The sequence below is a fragment of the Cervus elaphus genome, chromosome 27, assembly GCF_910594005.1.
Source record: "Cervus elaphus chromosome 27, mCerEla1.1, whole genome shotgun sequence".
NCBI lineage: Eukaryota > Metazoa > Chordata > Mammalia > Artiodactyla > Cervidae > Cervus > Cervus elaphus.
The window spans coordinates 36,506,829-36,525,778 of record NC_057841.1 but is presented as its reverse complement, the minus strand read 5'-3'; the positions used below and the strand labels follow the sequence as shown (position 1 = coordinate 36,525,778).

The 18,950-nt window shown below is 45.6% G+C and overlaps 1 protein-coding gene across 11 annotated transcripts in view; it reads right to left on the bottom strand.

Moving 5' to 3' along the window:
• TMEM241 (transmembrane protein 241) overlaps positions 1-18,950 on the bottom strand; it is a 113,165-nt gene that overhangs the window by 37,622 nt on the left and 56,593 nt on the right. For all 11 annotated transcript variants that reach the window (XM_043889076.1, XM_043889081.1, XM_043889080.1 and 8 more), the window contains 4 exons: positions 18,863-18,898; positions 15,208-15,242; positions 8,936-9,005; positions 3,739-3,832 (listed from right to left, as the gene is read on the bottom strand). In XM_043889076.1, the coding sequence (XP_043745011.1) occupies positions 3,739-3,832; positions 8,936-9,005; positions 15,208-15,242; positions 18,863-18,898 (235 nt within the window). The remainder of the gene's footprint in view (positions 1-3,738; positions 3,833-8,935; positions 9,006-15,207; positions 15,243-18,862; positions 18,899-18,950) is intronic.

The following is an 18,950-nucleotide window of genomic DNA, read 5'->3' as shown; positions in this document are numbered from 1 at the left end:
TATTTTTTAACTATCTCTCTGTCTTCTGGTCCAGATAGATCCCTTGCTTTATGGACAAAAAAACTAAGGACTAAAGGGGTTCAATGCGTCGTGATCAAAGTCAGTCTCCCCTTCCCTGAATTCCCAGGAATCCCAGTTTCTCTGCCACGTGACTCAGAGAACAGCCTGTTTACCTTCCCATGAGTGCATGTGTGCTCAGCCATGTCTGGCTCTTTGCAACCCCATGGACTGTAGCCCACCAGGTTCCTCTGTCCATGGGATTTCCCAGACAAGAATACTGGTTTGATTTGTCATTTCCTCCTACAGGGATCTTCCCAACCCAGGGATTGATCCTGCATCTATAGCATCTCCTGCACTGGCAGGCAGATTCTTTACCACTGAGCTACCTGGGAAGCCCTTTACCTTCAAGTAAAGCCCAGGGAAAAGGTTTTACATTCCTCCCCCCACCGCCCCCTCCCCCGCCCACACACACACACTCCTTCCACTTTCCTTTGCAACTTATTTTCCAAATGTTCTCCTCATTCTCTAGCATCATGAAATCTCTGTATCAGGGTGTCTCCTTTTCTACTTTCAAGCTCACCCAAGTCCCTCTTTTCCTACAAAAGAAGTTATCTTCATTAACTCTGCCCACCACCAGTCACAATCTTCTCTCCACATCTTAGGTATTGTTGAGTGTTTATGATCCCCCCTGCCCACTCCCACTCCTGCCCTTTTCCTTAAACTGTTTCCTCAAAGCTTAGCAAAATGCCTGCTCTAGACTCTTCTCAGTGTGATCACTTTGACCTTTGGGTAGTATTCTCCTTTACTCCTTACAGTTCTCCTTTAGACTTCCCTGCTCTGAACTTCTCTGATTCCCTCTACCTTCCAGTTATGACTTTGCTTTCCTGCTCATTATTGGCCCCTGGCATCTAAGTTTCTCCCAGGCTAAGTCCTAAGATTCTGCTCTGCTCTCCCCAAATCCTTTCACTCTCTTAGTGAGCTCCTTGATGGATAGGTTTTCTTGATTTCAACTGCATCTTTCTACAGGCGAAGCCCAAATGGACAAATCCCTGAACACTTACCTACATTTCACCCCATGTTTCCAACACAAAAGAGCTCCATGCAGATGTTTTATCACTATACACATCTGTCTAAAATGTATATCGCCAGCTTTGTCCTAAAGGATGTTCTTTCATAATCACCCTCATTTCTGTTTGTTAAGGCCACAGATCTCACTTGTCTCTAGCAAAAACCTTGGAGTCACTTGTCACCGTCCATATTCATCACTGGGCTTCTCCGGTGGCTCAGTGGCAAAGAACCCACCAATCAGTGCAGGAGATGCAGGTCCTATCCCTGGGTTGGGAAGATCCCCTAGAGAAGGAAATGGCACCCCACTCTAGTATTCTCATCTGGGAAGTCCCATGGACATAGGAGCCTGGTGGGCTACAGTCAATGGGATCACAAAGAGTTGGACACGACTTAGCAAACTAAACAATAACAAACAATATTCATCATTCCTTTGTCCAAACTATCCCCAAAATCTGTTCTAAAATGATCTGAGTCTTTGTTAGCTAATTTTATCACATCACGTAACAGCTATAGGACAAATAGTATAATTAAAATTTATTTTCCTTCTAATTATAAGTCAGGCTTCCCAGGCGGCTGAGTGGTAAAGAATCCGCCTGACAATGCAGGAGATGCAGGACACTCAGGTTCCATCCCTGGATCGGGATCAAATTGTAAGACAAGTATGACCTTTCACCTTTCTTCCTGCCATCTCTACCTTGATTCACCTCTCTTCTAAATGCTTGGAAGTCATTTCCAATCTGTCTTAAGCACTGTCACCTTATTAATCTGCTTAAAACATTACCCTCGGGGGACCTCCCTGGTGGCCTAGTGGTTAGGATTCCAGGGTTTCACTGCCAGGACTCAGGCTCAATCCCTGGTCAGGAAACTGAGATCCCACAAGCCATAAGATACAGGAAAAAAGAAAAAAATTACCCATGGTCAGTCTCATTCAAAAGTTCACAATGCTCTCTATGGCTTGGCTTTTAGGGACTCCTATAATCTGACTCTTCTGTGCCCAATTTTCTCCTACTCCCCCGAAGTTCCTCCCAATCTAGTTAAATGTATTTCTTCCCATACATGCACACCAATGTTCAGTTCAGTTCAGTTCAGTGTTCAGTCGTATCCAACTCTTTGCAACCCCATGAACCATAGCACGCCAGGCTTCCCTATCCATCACCAACTGCCAGAGTCTACCCAAACCCATGTCCATTGAGTTGGTGATGCCATCCAACCATCTCATCCTCTGTCGTCCCCTTCTCCTCCTGCCCTCAATCTTTCCCAGCATCAAGGTCTTCTCAAATGAGTCACTGCAGCACTATTTACAATAACCAAGACATGGAAGCAACCTAAATGTCCATAGACAGAGGATGGATAAAGATGAGATGCATACCAACAACAGAATAGTACACAGCCATAAAAAAAGGGAAATAATGCCATTTGCAGCAACATGGACAGACCTAGAGACTGTCATACTAAGTGATATAAGTCAGATGGAGAAAGACAAATATTATATATCACCTGTATGTGTAATCTAAAAAATAATACAGATGAATCTATATTTCCCAGTGATCATGTATGGATGTGAGAGTTGGACTCTAAAGAAAGCTGAGCACCAAAGAATTGATGCTTTTGAACTGCGGTGTTGGAGAAGACTCTTGAGAGTCCCTTGGGCTGTAAGGAGATCCAACCAGTCCATCCAAAGGAGATCAGTCCTGGGTGTTCATTGGAAGGACTGATGTTGAAGCTGAAACTCCAATACTTTGGCCACTGATGTGAAGAGCTGACTCATTGGAAAAGACCCTGATGCTGGGAAAGATCGAGGGCAAGAGGAGAAGGGGATGACAGAGGATGAGATGGTTGGATGGCATTGCCGACTCGATGGACATGGGTTTGGGTGGACTCTGGGAGTTGGTGATGGACAGGTAGGCCTGGCATGCTGTGGTTCACGGGGTCACAAAGAGTCGGACACGACTGAGCAGCTGAACTGAACTGAACTGAACTGAATCTATATACAAAACAGACTCACAGGCATAGAAAACATTATGATTACTGAGGGGGGAAAGGGGAGGGAAGGATAAACTGGAAGATTGGAATTGACACATACACATTACTATATACAAAATAGATAACTAGTGAGAACCTACTACATAGCATGCATTGAGAACTCTACTCAATACTCTGTAATGACCTATATGGGAAAATAATCTAACAATGGGTGGATATATGTAAAACTAACTCACTTTGCTGTACACCAAAAACTAACACAAGTTGTAAATCAACCATGCGTGCATGCCTACTAAGTTGCGTGAGCCTTGTCTGACTCTTTGCAACCCCATGGACTGTAGACCGCCAGGCTCCTCTGTCCATGGGATTCTCCAGGCAAGAATACTGGAGTGAGCTGCCATGTCCTCCTCCAGGGGATCTTCCCGACCCAGGGACCAAACCTGTGTCTACTGGCAGGATTCTTTACCGTCTGAGCCACAGGGGAAGCCTAAAATTAGGCAGAAGCCCTTGGAAATTGTTACCCAAACAAGTGAAGGACGAGATTCAGGGTCAGTAACTAGAGATGAGTCCCTAAAGACCAAGCTGAAGCACATGGACTCTGAGAAGACTGGACACGGGAGCTCCTGAGATGGGTTCCCCACCCTCCCCACCCTGAGATGGGTTCCCCACCCTCCCCCTCCCTCTTACCTTAGCAAAGAAAATCCAGGCTGCGCACTGCCCCGGGGCCATAAGGCTTTTTAGTTTCATGGTGCTGAACATGAGAAAGAATCCTAAAAATCCGCTGCAAGGAGAAAATAGATTTTTTTAAGTGAGACTTATCTTCCTGTAGCCAGTAGCTATTTTCTGTGACATTTTTTAGTTACCTGTACAAACATTAGTCAACTTTTAGTTATTACAGCAGCTCTATCTCACCTCTGTTTTCTAGTGATCTCTGGATAAAAACATCAAAAGTTAAAAAAAAAAAACCATTAAGCTCTACTATGCCAAGGAGCTATGATGAGATCATTTCCCTGGAGGTGGGGAGTGGGTATAGAAATCTGGAAGATCTCTGGGTAAATCATGAAAGAAAAAAAAATCTGGAGGACAGTATCTCCTGCTCCCTCCTATAATACTTCTGGAGCGTGGTGTTTGCCAAGGCAGTGCTTCAACTTTTTCTTTTTTTCAAACAGAACAAACTGTTAGGAAAAGACTTCCAAGAAAACACTCATCATATGAAGTCAGAGGGTGTGGACTGGCCCCTACGTTCAAGGTAAGAACCAAGGGAACTCTGCTCAATGTTAACTGGCAGCCTAGATAGGAGGGATATTTGGGGGAAAATGGATAAATGTATGGCTGAGTCCCTTTGCTGTCCACCTGAAACAATTACAATATTGTTAGTAAGCTATACTTCAATGTAAAACAAGAAGTTTAAACAAAAAAGAATCTAAAGGGGTTGTTGTTGTTCAGTTGCTAAGTCGAACTGCAGCACCCCAGGCCTCCCTGTCCTTCACTATCTCCTGGAATTTGCTCACACTCATATCCATTGAGTTGATGATCCCAATCCAACCATCTCATCCTCTGTCATCCCCTTCTCCTCCCGCCTTCAATCTTTCCCAGCATCAGGGTCTTTTCCAATAAGTCGGCTCTTCACATCAGGTGGCCAAAGTATTACAGCTTCAGCTTCAGCATCAGTCCTTTCAAATGAATATTCAGGGTTGATTTCTTTTAGGATCAACTGGTTTGATCTCCTTGCTGTCCAAGCAGAAGGCTACGTAATAGAAGTCCCCCAAAACAAGGGGATCTACACAGAAGAGATGCATTGGGAATAATGCCTGAAAGAGCCTTCGCTTCCCAAGGGGACCTGAGGCTGGCCTCCCAGGGGTTTGGCCTCTATGTACCTCCTCCTTGGTACTTTCAGGGGTGTCGGGTGCCATCCTGCCATCTGATCTCTATTATAGGCGCTTGGGTGTGGCTCCCACCCAGCTCATGAGCCCTGAGAGGGAGGGGTCCCATGTTGGGCGTCTCTGTATTTCCCCAACAGACTCAAACAAGGTGCCTTGGTCTCAGCAGGCATTACGTAAGTGTCTTGACAGGTGTACTTAGAAGCGGGTTGAACTGACTAAACACACCTAAGGCCAGATTTCACAGAAATGCGCGCCTTCACTTCATTAGATTCGATGAGCTCACATTCTTGGGGCAGAACCAGAGACGGGGATTAGGTTTCCTCTGTGTGCAATCCAGCCCGTTTGGCCTAACAACCTGCAAAGTTTGCACAGGTCTGCCTCTGCAGGCATGGAAGCCTGGCCCGCTCTGGATTAAGGCGTTGAGTCGCCCCCACAGGAGTCCCTCTGGGGAAGCAGGAGGCTGGGAATCCAGTGACCTGCGATTCTGTTCCTGGCTGTGCTCACTGACCCGTGTAACCTTGACCAAATCCCCAGTTTTCTTCCCCTTTTTTTTTCTTGCCCCAGGTTCGGTTCTGTGTTCTCAAAGTAGGAATAAGGATAGTCATTTCATCCCACCTGAAGGGAATCAGATCTTCAAAAGAGAAAGGCTCCCCAGCCCCAAGTCTCATTTTATTAACAAGCAAACTAAGACAGAGACACAATTGGGGTCCAGGTTTCCTGGCTCTTCCAAAGCTCTCCGCGGCCCTTCAGAACTCGCTGTGGAAATGTGCTCTCCGCCGGAGAGACGGAGTGAGACGCTCTGGGTGCCTGTGACTGTGAGGCTGGCCGGCCCTCCAGGGTTCCCCTTGGTGGCATCCATGCCCCACAGCCCCAACATCACAGGTGCCTGGCTCTCACCTGCCATACCTCGGTCCACTCGGGGTTCCTCCTGTCCTCTCCTGAGGGCACGGTTCCATGTCGACCTTTCCCCTTAGCACAGACTCTACGAGGACTGAGCTACCCCTGGTCTGCGACCAACAAACTCCTGAAAGTACCCATGAGCCCTTCCCATCACCTGACTTCCATGTCGGTTAATCGTTTCTAAATGATTTGTGGGTCCTGCTCTCATCCAGCTCTTCCACTTCCAGCTCGCCTACCTCTCAATGTGGAGGTAGGTCTTAAAAAGCACTGGGTGGACCCCAGGAGTGAGGGAGCCTGGGGCTCCCTGTTAATGGGGTCTCTGATCCCTCAGGCCTCCATGACCCCTCCTGAGCTCCCCCAGTACCTTTGAAGTGAAGTGAAGTTGCTCAGTCGTGTCTGACTCTTTGAGACCCCATGGACTGTAGCCTACTGGGCTCCTCCGTCCATGGGATTTTCCAGGCAAGAGTACTGGAGTGGGTTGCCATTTCCTCCTCCAGGGGATCTTCCCAACCCAGGAATCCAACCTGGGTCTCCCGCATTGTAGGCAGATGCTTTACCATCTGAGCCACAAGGGAAGCCATTCAGTACCTCTGAAGGTGACAACTTGTAGTCTGAGATACAGTTATGGGGGAGCCATGAGAGGATGTGGGGAAAACTGAGACATTCCTTTTTTAAAATTTTACAATTTTTTAAAATTTTTGGCCGTGCTGGGTCTTTGTTGTTGCACACAGGCTTTCTCTAGTTGCAGCGAGTGGCAGGGGTTAGGGAGGCTACTCTACTTGCAGAGCATGGGCTATAGGGCATACAGGCTTAGTTGCTCTGTGGCATGTGGAATCTTCCCGGACCAGGGATTGAACCCATGTGCCCTGCCTTGGCAGGTGGATTCTTAACCACTGGACCACCAGGGAGGTCCTGACACATTCTTAGAAGAGGGTAAGCTCTGTGTGCTGAAGCGAGAGGTAGAATGTAATGGAGAGTTAAACTAACTCAAGTAAAGATTTCCAAATCTTTTAAATGAAAAAACCTGATTTTTCATGTTGGGTTATGAGACAGATTAAAAGGGACACAAATGGAGGCAGAAGATTACCCCACAAAGCCATCACCCATGGGCCGTGAACTCTGTTGCTCTGATCAAATTAACCAAGCCTGGTGCCCTCCCTCCGCACCCTGGTCACCCAAGGCAGTCAAATAACCAGGCTCAAAGGGAAGCAAGCCCATGGACACTCACACCACAAATCCTAGCTAACAGGCAAGTGACAAGGCCTGACCAAAGAGACAGGAACAGAGAAGATGAATTCTGTCAGTGCTTTCCTGAAACTTCTCTGAGGATGATTTTTTTATTTTTTTAATCATTCTGAGGCTCAAATGCAGAAAAGTGTTGGCACTCAGTCGTGTCCGACTCTTTCGTGATCCCATGGACTGTAGCCCACCAGGCACCTCTGTCCATGGGATTCTCCAGGCAAGAATACTGGAGTGGGGAGCCATTCCCTTTTCCAGGGGATCTTCCCCACCCAGGGATCGAAACTTGGTCTCTTGCAACTCCTGCATTGCAGGCAGATTCTTTACCATCTGAGCCACCAGGGAAGCCCCAAATGCAGAAGCATACTCTATAATATTGAGTGTGTGTGTGTGTGTGTGTGTGTGCTAACACACCCCCATCAGAAACAGCACCTAGCCTACATATCAGTTTTTTGACTCTGTGAAGAATCACTGCTTCACAAGCACAATCTCTTTTGTGTGGGAACAAGTGATCTGGCTTTCATGCAGCAATTGCTCCTGGTCTGTTGACATTCTATTTACAGATAATAATAATGCTCACCATTGCTGGGCTGGGCAAGATGCTTAGAACTTTATGTACCTTATTTAATACACACAGTCACCCTGTATTGGTATGATCTTTCCATTTTACAGATGAGAAAACTAAACTAAAGTTTGAGAGAACTAGGATAACTTGCCCAAAGACACAAAGGAGCAAACAGCAAGGCTAGAATTCAACCCAAGTGTAATCTTTCAAATATATCAGAATCCATGTTTCTGAGACTTCCCTGGTGGTCCAGAGGCTAAGACTTTGCACTCCCAATGCAGGCAGCCTGGCTTTGCTCCTTGGTCAGGGAACTAGATCCCACATGCTGCAACTAAGACCCAGTGCTGCCAAATAAATACATAAAAATGTTTTAAAAAATAATGATAAAAAAAAATAAAGAATCCATCCTTTGAGGTTATCCACAGAAGCCTTTCCATTTCTCAGCACAAGAAAGTCAGGTGAAGTGGGGGTCATGCAGGAAAGAGGGTGGGTAGAATGGGATGAACTTTTGGTTATCTGTGATGCTCAGACATTCAGGTGTGTCCAACTCTTTGCAACCCCATGGACTGCAGCCAACCCGGTTCTTTGGTCCATGGGATTCTCTAGGCCAGAATATTGGAGTGGGTTGCCATGCCCTCCTCCAGGGTATCTTCTTGATCCAAGGATTGAACCCGTGTCTCCTGCATTTCCTGCACTGGCAGGCGAATTCTTTATTAGTAGCACCATAAATGTATCCATCTAATTGGTCCACATCTCTGATACTTCCCAAAGCCAAATATTAGGGATCACCTTGTGGTCTAGATAGCTCCTAGCTGTTGGTTTCAAAATCTAAGAGTCTTGGGGTTCAGTCAAGGTTTTTTGGAGGTCACCCCTTAGAAACAAGGGAGAAGTCAAGGCAGAAGCTGACAGGGTGTGAATCTGCACCAGAATCTTACCTTGAACTGAATCAGTTTCATCATTTTTACATACTGAAGTTCTGTTTAAGAACTGCTTGTCGAGGAAAAAAAAAGTGGGAGAATTCTCTCTCTCCTGCAATTCTGAAAACCACTGCTCTGGCCAAGAAAATTATTCAGGACAGGGGACCTCGCAGGTCCCAGGCCAGCTCTGAGCATCCAAGAATGTCCTTTAACAAGCCCCTGATGGCAGAGGGGGAGACCGTCCTCATTGGCACTGGGCACCACTTTCTTCTGCGGCACATTCAGACAACGGGCAGTGAGCCTGGGCTTCACAAAGACACACGTGGTAGGACAGAAGCATACGGATCCACCGTGTGAGGGGCCTTACGAGCCGGGATTACCTGGCACAACAGCTGCCGTGGAATCCGTAGAAATACAGCAACGGAAAGTCCAGGACGCTGAGGAGGTCACCTGGTGGGAACAGCAAGAGTGAGACGCCATGCCCGAGAGCCCCCTGCCCACCGCTGCCCAGAAACACACTGTATCAGCGAATTCACTCCAGCATTCGAGGGTCTCTATGTCATTAGCACTGTCTTAATATATTAAAAGTAGTATGATGTGCTATGCTAAGTCACTTTGGTCGTGTCTGACTCTTTGCAACCCCATGGACTGTAGCCCACCAGGCTCCTCTGTCCATGGGATTCAGGCAAGAATACTGGAGTGGGTTGCCATGCCCTCCCCCAGGGGATCTTCCCAACCCAGGCATCAAACCTGCGTCTCTTGTGTCTCCTGCACTGGCAGGCAGGTTCTTTACCACTAGAACCACCTGGGAAGCCCAAGCATGACGACAGTTATCACCCATTTAGTGAGAGTCTGCCCTGAGCAGGACCCTGGGCTAAAAGCGTTCCGTACATCGTTTTTTTTCCAATCCTTGTAACAATCTGTGAGGCTTTCTTGTCCCCATTTCAACTGGAGCTCAGAGAAGTGAAGTGTCTCAGATTACACAACTCTTGAACTCTGGAGCCAGAACACGGGCCCTGGTCACTCCAAACCCTAAGATTTTTGCTCTTCACCAGGCAGCCACCTCTGCCTCAGCCAGAGGACAGGACAAAAAGAATCTTTTTTCTTTTTTTTTTTTTTAAAAGATTTTTCTATTATTTTTTTTCTTATATCTAAAAAAGGATCATGAGTGCATGCCTCAGACATCTTTTCTCATTTTTGTGTTTTAATTACCACACAAAGAGAGCAGGGGCCAACAGCCATGCATACTCATTTTAGTTTAAGGTCCAAAGGGTACATTTATTTCTAGTGAAGTAAGTTCATTCTTTTAGTTCCACTTGGTGTAAGAGGAAAATCACACATATTGGCTGCTTCCCTCTCTGGAATTTGAACTTGGTCACAAACAAGAAGTCAGGAGATTAAAAAAGCAGAAAGCCTTCCAAAAATGTCCAGAGAAAAGGAATTAAGCATTTCCACGGCAGAGAGCCTAATCCATCCAAATCTCGAATTTCTGAGATTCTGGAGGCGCCAGGCCTTTAAGACCCCCAGGCCTGGGTCTGTCTCTCAGTTCTGGATGGTCTGGAGCCAGAAAGGCTGATTTTTCTGAGTATTCACAGCACGGTAGGGGCAGTGGAACGTTCTTCATCACTTTTTCTTTTTTTTTATTTTTTAATCAGAGGATAATTGCTTTACAATTGCTGTATCGGTTTCTGCCATACACCAACATGAATCAGCCATAGGTATACAGCCCTCCCTCCTGAACCTCCTCCTACCTCCCACCCCATCCCACCTCTCTAGGTTGGGAGAAGAGTACCAGATTTGAGTTCCCAGTGAATTTCCACTGGCTGGTACTAATGAACCTATTTGCAAGACAGCAATGGAGAGGCAGACATAGAGAACAGACTTGTGGACAGGGGGTGGGTGAAGGAGAGGGTGGGATGAATTGAGAGAGTAGCATTGAGTCATATATATTACCATATGTAAAATTAGATCACTAAGCTTATTAATCAAGAGTTTCAGAACTAAAGACACAGGGCATGCTATACTTCCTCAGCCTTAAATGATCTCAAATGAATCCTTCACTATTCATTTGAAACTATCACAACATTGTTAATTGGCTATACCCCAATACAAAATGATTTTGGTGTTAAAAAAAATTAAATTTTTAAAAAATGATCTCAAATGATTCCACCATCAACTGGGAAAGAAAGGTGTGAATTCCATTTCTCTGGAGGGTAGCTTTTTTTCTACCGTAACTATTGTGACTTTGTTTGGTTTGGTTGGTGCATATGTACCTGTGTTTAAAGTGAGAGGGTCTTCAAGGATCTGGTTTTCTCACAGCCCAGCAAAAGGCTAAGAGTTTTGGTTCTCTTTATATTTGGCCCCACTGAACACCTCTGTTGTCTACTCGAGACTTATTTGAGTGAGGGACTTTGTAACTAACATCAGGCCCAGACGTGTAAAGTGCATGAAGAGCTCCACTGCTTCTGAAGTCCCTTTCTTTCCAGAAGCAACAGCCAGGGTAACCTTGAGCACCCGGATCCTAGCGGGCAGCTCCGACCCCCTGCTGGGAGGGTGGAAAGCTGTTCTCTCCGAGGCTTTGTTCTGTATCTTTAGCGGCTGTTGGTTCTTGGCTTTTTCCCAACCTCCCTTTCAGAGTAAGGGAGACTGCAGTGCAGTCAGTGTGATCAGGAGAACTAGGCAGAGAGGCATACATTAAATACACGACCTCATGTTTCCTTGGGTGCTACCCCCTCACTCAGGGGAGGTGAACTGGGCTCCTTCCTGGTGCCCAGAACAGCGAGGAGGGGGCAAGGGGCAGTCTTGACAGCCCAGCCCAAGCTGTGGAGGGATCTGAAGGGCAGTAGAGTGGTCCTGAGTAGATAGAGAGGGAGGAAGATAAAGCAAAAAAAAATCACCATCCTAAGGGATTGACCAGTTACATGATAATCCTCGCCCAAATCTGAAAAATTGATTGCATATTATTGAGAGCAAGAGACAGCACAGCTGGCTCTTCTCTTTGAGCCATTTCTAAAACCTCCACACATTTGTCATGGAGTTGATCCCATGACAGTCTCTTCTAGAACCATCCCATTCTTAACTGCAATGATTCTATGATTATTCATCACTTGTATCCACTGTGTTAGGGCCATCTCTGACAAATAACAAGTGCTAGTGAACCAAGGGTATCCAGGAGACCTCAACACCTCCTGCTTTCCCTACAGAGAATGTTCCAAATACTTTCCACTTGGCTCTGCTGGTCTTCAATCTCAAGTTTTATGTTAGTCGCTCAGTTATGTCCAACTCTTTGTGACCCCATGGACTGTAGCCCACCAGGCTCCTCTGTCCGTGGGAGTCTTCAGGAAAGAATACTGGAGTGGGTTGCCATTTCCTTCTCCAGGGGATCTTCCAGGGATGAAATCTGGGCATCCTGCATTGCAGGCAGATTCTTTATGGTCTGAGCCACCAGGGAAGCCCAATCAATCTCAAATCGACCCCCAATGCTTCCCCTCTGATGACTTTAGCTGGCCTCTTTTTTTACTTTAACAGAGAGGGTACACACCAGCTTCTCAACTGTGCTACAAAATTAGCCCTGAAGATCTTGCAGTATGTGGCTGGCTGGACCCAACCACGTAGGAACTAAACCCAGGAGCCTAAAAAATGGTGTAAAGATGCTCAAAAGACAACACTCCTGCACCGCAAGAGCAGAATGCCCACTTTAAGCACAAGTAAGTGGTCTAAGCGTTGTAAACATGTCTGGTGGTATCAACACGCAGCTTATACACCAAGGTCTGAGTTAAGCCTTCATTCTCATACTCCACGGTTAAAATTCTGCTGACTCTCTGAGGGAGTGAATCCCATCTCTCTGAAGATAATGGAGCATGAAATTGCCACAGTGAAAAGTGTGGCAATGATCTTATTACATCCAAGAACAATTGATATTTGAACAGCAGGAAAATTTCCTCTCGCCACATTTTAGTCCTCAGAATCAGTGGGAAAGCAGAAGGTCATTTCCAAGATGTAGTGAGTACTGTTGGCTTTATCTCAGTACTAGCAATAGATACCAGGTGACAAGGTCATTTCTGGTCAGATTCCTGCGAGTCCTCCTGCCCTTCTGGTTCTATGAAATGTTCTCTCTTGAAAATGCCACCGCAGAGGGCCCTCACACAAAGAGGAAATGCAACCTTTCAAACAAAGGAAGAATTTCTTTTCCCTACTCTTACCTAAAATAGTCTCAGGGAAAGCAAGGTTCCAAGATTCTTGGAGCTTCTGCATGAACTGTGGCTTTGCAAGATTAGATGGAGTTGTAGACCCCACTCACCAAGAAGGAAACCAAATGCCTGAAAGGGGAGAAGTATCAGGGTCTGCACCCAGGACACAGCGAACTGTCTACCTGGTCCCTACCTAACACCATGTCCCAGCGCATCCCAAAGGTGGGTGTCAAAGCCACACCATCTGCATCACAGGAAAGCTTATCTTTCTAGCTACTCAGGAATGAGTGAGAAGCGCAGCTCAGTCAAAAGCACTACTGAGAGACCATCACCCACCTAGGAGAGCAGCTAACATAAGACAGACAACACCAAAGGCTGGTGAAGACATGGAGTAATCGGAGCCTCATGCATTACTGTGCGTGCTTCCATGCTAAGACACTTCAGTCATGTCTGACTCTTTGGAACCCTATGGACTGTAGCCCACTAGGTTCCTCTGTCCTAGCGATTCTCCAAGCAAGAATACTGGAGAGGGTTTCCATGCCCCTCTTCCAGGGGATCTTCCCACCTCAGGGATTGAACCTGCATCTGTCTCCTGCGTTGGCAGGTGGGTTCTTTACCACTAGCAGTTGGGTGGGAAGTAAAACAATACAAATGCTTTAGAAAACTGGCACTTTATTTCAAGGGTAAACATATGCCTACTCTAAGACCCAGAAATTCTACTCCTAGGTATTTATCCAAGAGGGCTGAAAACAAGTCTACAAAAAGTCTTTTATGAGAATGTTGATGGCAACTTTATTCAAACCAGCCCTAATCTGGAACAATTAATGTGCACCATTAATGTGTTTACCATTCATAAGGTGAATGGTAAACAAAAGGTTCATACACTGGCACACTCATCAGCAATAAAGGGAACAGACTAGAGAGACACACGACAACCTGGATGAACCTCAACACTCCGCTGAATGCAAGAGCCTGACACAGAAGAATACTTCCTATGTGTTTCCATTTGTATGAGACTCTAGAATAGACAGAACTTTTGTATGGTAACAGAAATCAGATCAATAGGGGCTTCTGGTGGTTGGTAAGGAGGGAATGACTACGAAGGGACACAAGAAGACTTTCTGGAGTGACAGAAGTTTTCTATATCTTGATAGAGGTGTGAGTTACATGGGTGTGTACCTTTGTCAAAATTGATCAAACTGTACATTTAAGAATATGCATTTCCTTTGTGTAAATCATATTTCAATTTTAAAATGTTTTCAAAGTACTACTAAATAATGAAGACACAAGTAAAAAAAAAAAAGAAGAAGAAGAGGTAAGACAAAACCAAAAAGGATAAAGCCCTGTTTTAAAATGTCAGAAATTAACAGAAGGTATTCCCTGGCAGTCCAGTGGTTAGGACTCTGAACTTCCCAGGTTCAATTCCTGGTTAGGGAACTAAGATGCCACAAGTGGTACAAAATGGCCAAAAGAAAAAAAGAAGGAAATTAACAGAGCCTTAAGAAAAAAAAAAAGAAAAAGACTGCACCCATGGGTCCTGATTCTTACTGTGTCTTAATTGGTGCAGATATAAGGAGTCTTGAAAGCACTCTGGCTGACCCACACCCATTCTGTGAGGTGGACATTTCACATGGAAAGTGTAATAAGCAAGCGGGAAAGAATGAAGTGTCCTTGTGTCTTAAAAATGGGCTAAACTACCCAGAGGGCTGGGTGTTATGAGAAAGCTAACACATTGGCAGGAATTAGAGCCGCATAATCAGGGTAGTCCTTGGACACTTCTGGAGGAGAGGGAGTTTCCTCCGCTGTTTTAGCTGCTTACATTTTGTTATCAACCTTATGGTCCTATGAGAAAACATCACCAGGACCCATCAGAGGGTTTAGGTCAAGTGACCTGGCTTTATAAAATGGGAAAAACTGATCTCCAAGGGATCTTCTAGATTCAGAGCTTCTGTAATCTCACATACCAAATTCCTACCTTAATATCTACCGGCCTTAACTACCTACTCTGACAAACCTGTGTGCTTTTTGAAGCAATGGGCTGCTGTTTGTGCGGCACAAAGTTATGTATTATACAACTTCGTTCCAAACAACTGCTCTGTTTATATAGACCACAGTTTTATTTGTTGCCAATTCACATAAAAGTAGGAGGAAATGGCAATCCACTCCAGTATCCCTGCCTGAAGAATCTCATGGACAGAGGAGCCTGGTGGGGAATACAGTCCATGGGGTCGCAAAGCGCTGGACACCACTGAGTGACTGAGGGCTTCCACACGTGCACATGGACAGGGAATTCCGCGATGGAACACTAAGAGCAGTTTCAAGTATGTGGCCATTCCTGACCCGAGTGTGACACCCTGGAAGGCAGCCACTTTCCCTTACAAAATTTCCCTCAGAGATACAAGCAGGGTCAGAGCACTGGGTCAAGTGGGGAATGTAAGACAAACAAATAAACAAAATCTTACCTGTGGGGTGAGCTGCTAAAGTCAGGAGCACCACGCTGAAAAAGAAACAGCAGACTGGTAAAGAACGCTTCCCCAGCACTGAGAAAACAACATCCATTTCCACCCATTATACTTGGAAATAGTGAGATTTGCCTAAAAGCAAATTATCTACACTGTGTGTTCTCATTCTGATGAAATCTAACTCATCAGGAAGAGAGTGAGAATCTCCTGAAATGCCTCGAGTTTTGGCAAAAGGGTTGGATCTCCTGTGATGATTCTGAGGGTCCACACTTTTCTTTGAGCATCAGCTGTACCACAAATGATCATCATAGCCAGCTCATCTAAAGAGAGTCCTTGTCAGCGAAACAGAACAGACTTTAAATTACAAACAGGCTGCAGCCTAAAAGCTAGCTGTTGAATGTAAGCTAAATCAACTTGTGAGCTAAATCACAAAATTAACTACAAAAGGAGTGTTAGATTTCCAAGAAACTAATCCACAACATGGTCCATGCCATCCACCCTGTGCCTGAAAACTACCTGGACCAATCTGTAGTTGATGCTGTAAGGGACGATGCAGGTCATATCTGTTTGGCTCTCTCCCATCTTCCTCTCTGGAAACCTGTCCCATCTCCCAGTGCCTGTCTACAAGCACCTTCGTGTGGCCCTAAGCCCACCTTCCATACCCTCTTCTATCAAAACTCATGCTACCAGGCAGCTGGTTTAATTGGAGGTAGGAATAAAACCTTGTATTCAAATAGAAGAAAGAATGTTTGTTTGTTTGTTTTAATGTTGGATGGCCTCACTCTGATTCTTAACCCTGCAAACACATCTGAATAGCCCAGTATCCTGGCTAGAATCTCTAAGGGAATAGTCTGGGCATCCATGGTTTTACTTTGCCATGGCTCCTGGAAGCTCTAAAGTACCAGGGCTGAGAACCACTGCCTCAGATCTGCAGTTGGTGACATTACAGAGAAGTAGAAGAGGCCAGTTTTACAGGGAAACCAATGTGAGTTCATCAGCCCTGCCCTGCCCTGCTCTTGAGTTACCTCCCAGCACCATTTCTGATTTTCTGACAGCTCCCAGAGGAGCGGCATCACAGAAAGAGGTGAGAAGAGAGGAGGGTCAGGACAAAGGCCAAGGAGAATAGCCACATTCTGGCCATTCAGAAGTTGTAGGTTTGTAAGATAAGTGTTTACATGCAGCTGTAAAAAACATACACACCACAAACAAAATGAGCTTTTCTATCCTTCACACAGGCTGTCTGCTTGCTGTCTCTTCTTTCTCCAGAAAGCACATACCCTCTACATACTCCATTATTTTAGCTCACTGGATCCCCTTCCACTTATAACTTCAGCAGTGGAAGTTATTGCTTTTATGGTAGGATGTAAGGGACCCCTTTTCCATCCCAAAATATCTCCCAGGGCCTGTCATGGCATTCCAAATGCCATCATCAGGATCACCCCAAAGGGTGACTCTAAAAGAAAAGACTAGGGGGTAAAAATAAATCATTAAATAAAAGAGTTGGTTCTCTAGTCTACATCTGAAAATTTGTAAATATAATGTCACACCTTCCTAATTCCTACAATGATGGCCTTGGGAGCAAAAGCCATATTTTATTCATCTTTCGATCTCAAGTATTTAGCAGGGTCAGATACACAGCAGGTTCTCTCTGTGTTTTCAAACCAGTAGAGAGATCAAACCAGCAGGCAGAGGTCCAGACAGATCTGACCAACTGCAGATCTTTGGGTTTGGATGCTCAGGGCCCGTGGCAAATCGAATCTCAGCCCTGGTTCACCTTCTTCACTTGTACTGAAAAGACTTAGAAACAGAATCAGCAGTCTAAGGCAGGAAGCCTTGAGCATCAGGCTCCTCGGCAGTGAAACCCTCACACAGGGGGACAGGCAGAAGAACTAGCAGGTGGGGGTGGTCACAGCAGTTTGATTTTCCATCCCCTTAACCCTCTGCTGCTGCTCAACTTGGCTATAATTTCGGGGGGGGGGGTGCAGAGAATTGTCTAAAGTGGTGCGATGTCATGGAAACATTTCAAACACCAAGAGTCTTTCTGCATTTTCAGAAACATCTCTTGAAAAGGCAGCTGATGGGTCTGGGCAGAGTGGAACTAATGACTGTTTTCAGCTGAGTACAAAAGAGGCCACAGCTATGTTTGGGTTGAATCTTGCCTTCAAAATGGCATTTTCATAAATACTCAGATATTCAGGAACTTTATCTGTAGGTGGAGAATACAGCTCATGTCGAACATTTTAAGCTGAGTAACTTCCTCCAGAAATCCATGAGGCCAAAACTGATAGGGGCTTCCCTCATAGTTCAGTTGGTAAAGAATCTGCCTGCAATACAGGAGACCTGGGTTCAATTCCTGGGTCGGGAAGATCCTCTGGAGAAGGAAACAGCAACCCACTCCAGTATTCTTGCCTGGAGAATCCCATGGACAGAGGAGTGTAGTGGATTACAGTCCATGGGATTGCAAGAGTAGGACACGACTTAGCGACTAAACCACCAAATGTTGAAAGGCACCTCCGTGAACTCAGTCCTCTGGACAGAATGCCATTGCATTAGGCAAACTTGAGCTTCGGACACAAACCTCGCTGTTTCTCAGTTAGGTCCCGCAGGGTGCCCCGGGGGCTCTCAGGATTCAAGAATGCTCCCAGGCTATTCTACTGAGTGGCTAAACCCTATTCTATGCCTGTTTTGGGGCAAGGGTACAAAAGGATGCACATATTCAATGCATGCATGCATGCTAAGTCGCTTTAGTCTTGTCCAACTCTGTGACCCCATGGACTGTAGCCACCAGGCTCCTCTGTCCATGGGATTCTCCACGAAAGAATACTGGAGTGGGTAGCCATTTCCTTTTCCAGGGAATCTTCCCAACCCAGGAATTGAACCCTGGTCTCCTACAGCTCCCGCAGTGCAGGCAGATTCTCTACCACTGAGCTACCAAGAAAGCCCATATACTCAATGTTATGCTTGATTTATAACATTTAAGTGTAATCTATTCAATTACACTTAAATGTCATAAACCAAGCCTCAAACTTCATCTTACCTTAACAAAAACACCTTCAAAACAACCTGGAAGTCCAGATTAAAGCAGAATTCTGAGTCCCTGGAGCTTCATGTCAGAAGGTGGTGGTGTGGGGAAAGTCCAGCCTCTGGCTCCCGACCCCCAAAGCACCCTCTTGTCTCCCCAAACCAGGCTCCATTCTGCACCCAAAGGACCTCAGACATGTGTGTTGTGTGTGGACATCTCAGCCTGCAAGTCCATCCTCCACCCACAACCTTCCCACTAAAATCCTTTCCTTGGACATCCACTGGGTCTGGGAATGAGTTAAAAAGACAAACTTGGAATCCACTTGGGTAGGAAATTTCAGGGCCCAGTTTAGAAGAAAAGGTGTGGGTTCTTATTAGTCTTACAGACTCCAAAATCCCTAGGGAGAGGCATAGCCCTCTGAAGTCTGGGCTGGGTGGAAGCCCTGCTAGTCTGGCCTGAGGATAGGACTACTATTTAGTTTCCTCAATTCTGATCATCTCCCCAATTATTTAGGTTGCCTTGATGGCAGGCACACTGGCTCAGATCTCCCTAATCAAGATATTATTGAAAATAAAAATCTATTAGTTCTAGAAGAATATGAATTATTTTTTGAAATTTTAAATTATATTTTACCTGAATAGATAGTTTAAGTACTGCTGGTCAATGTCACTAAGGAATAAGAAAAAAAAAGATAAAAGATGAAATAATAGATGTTTTACAT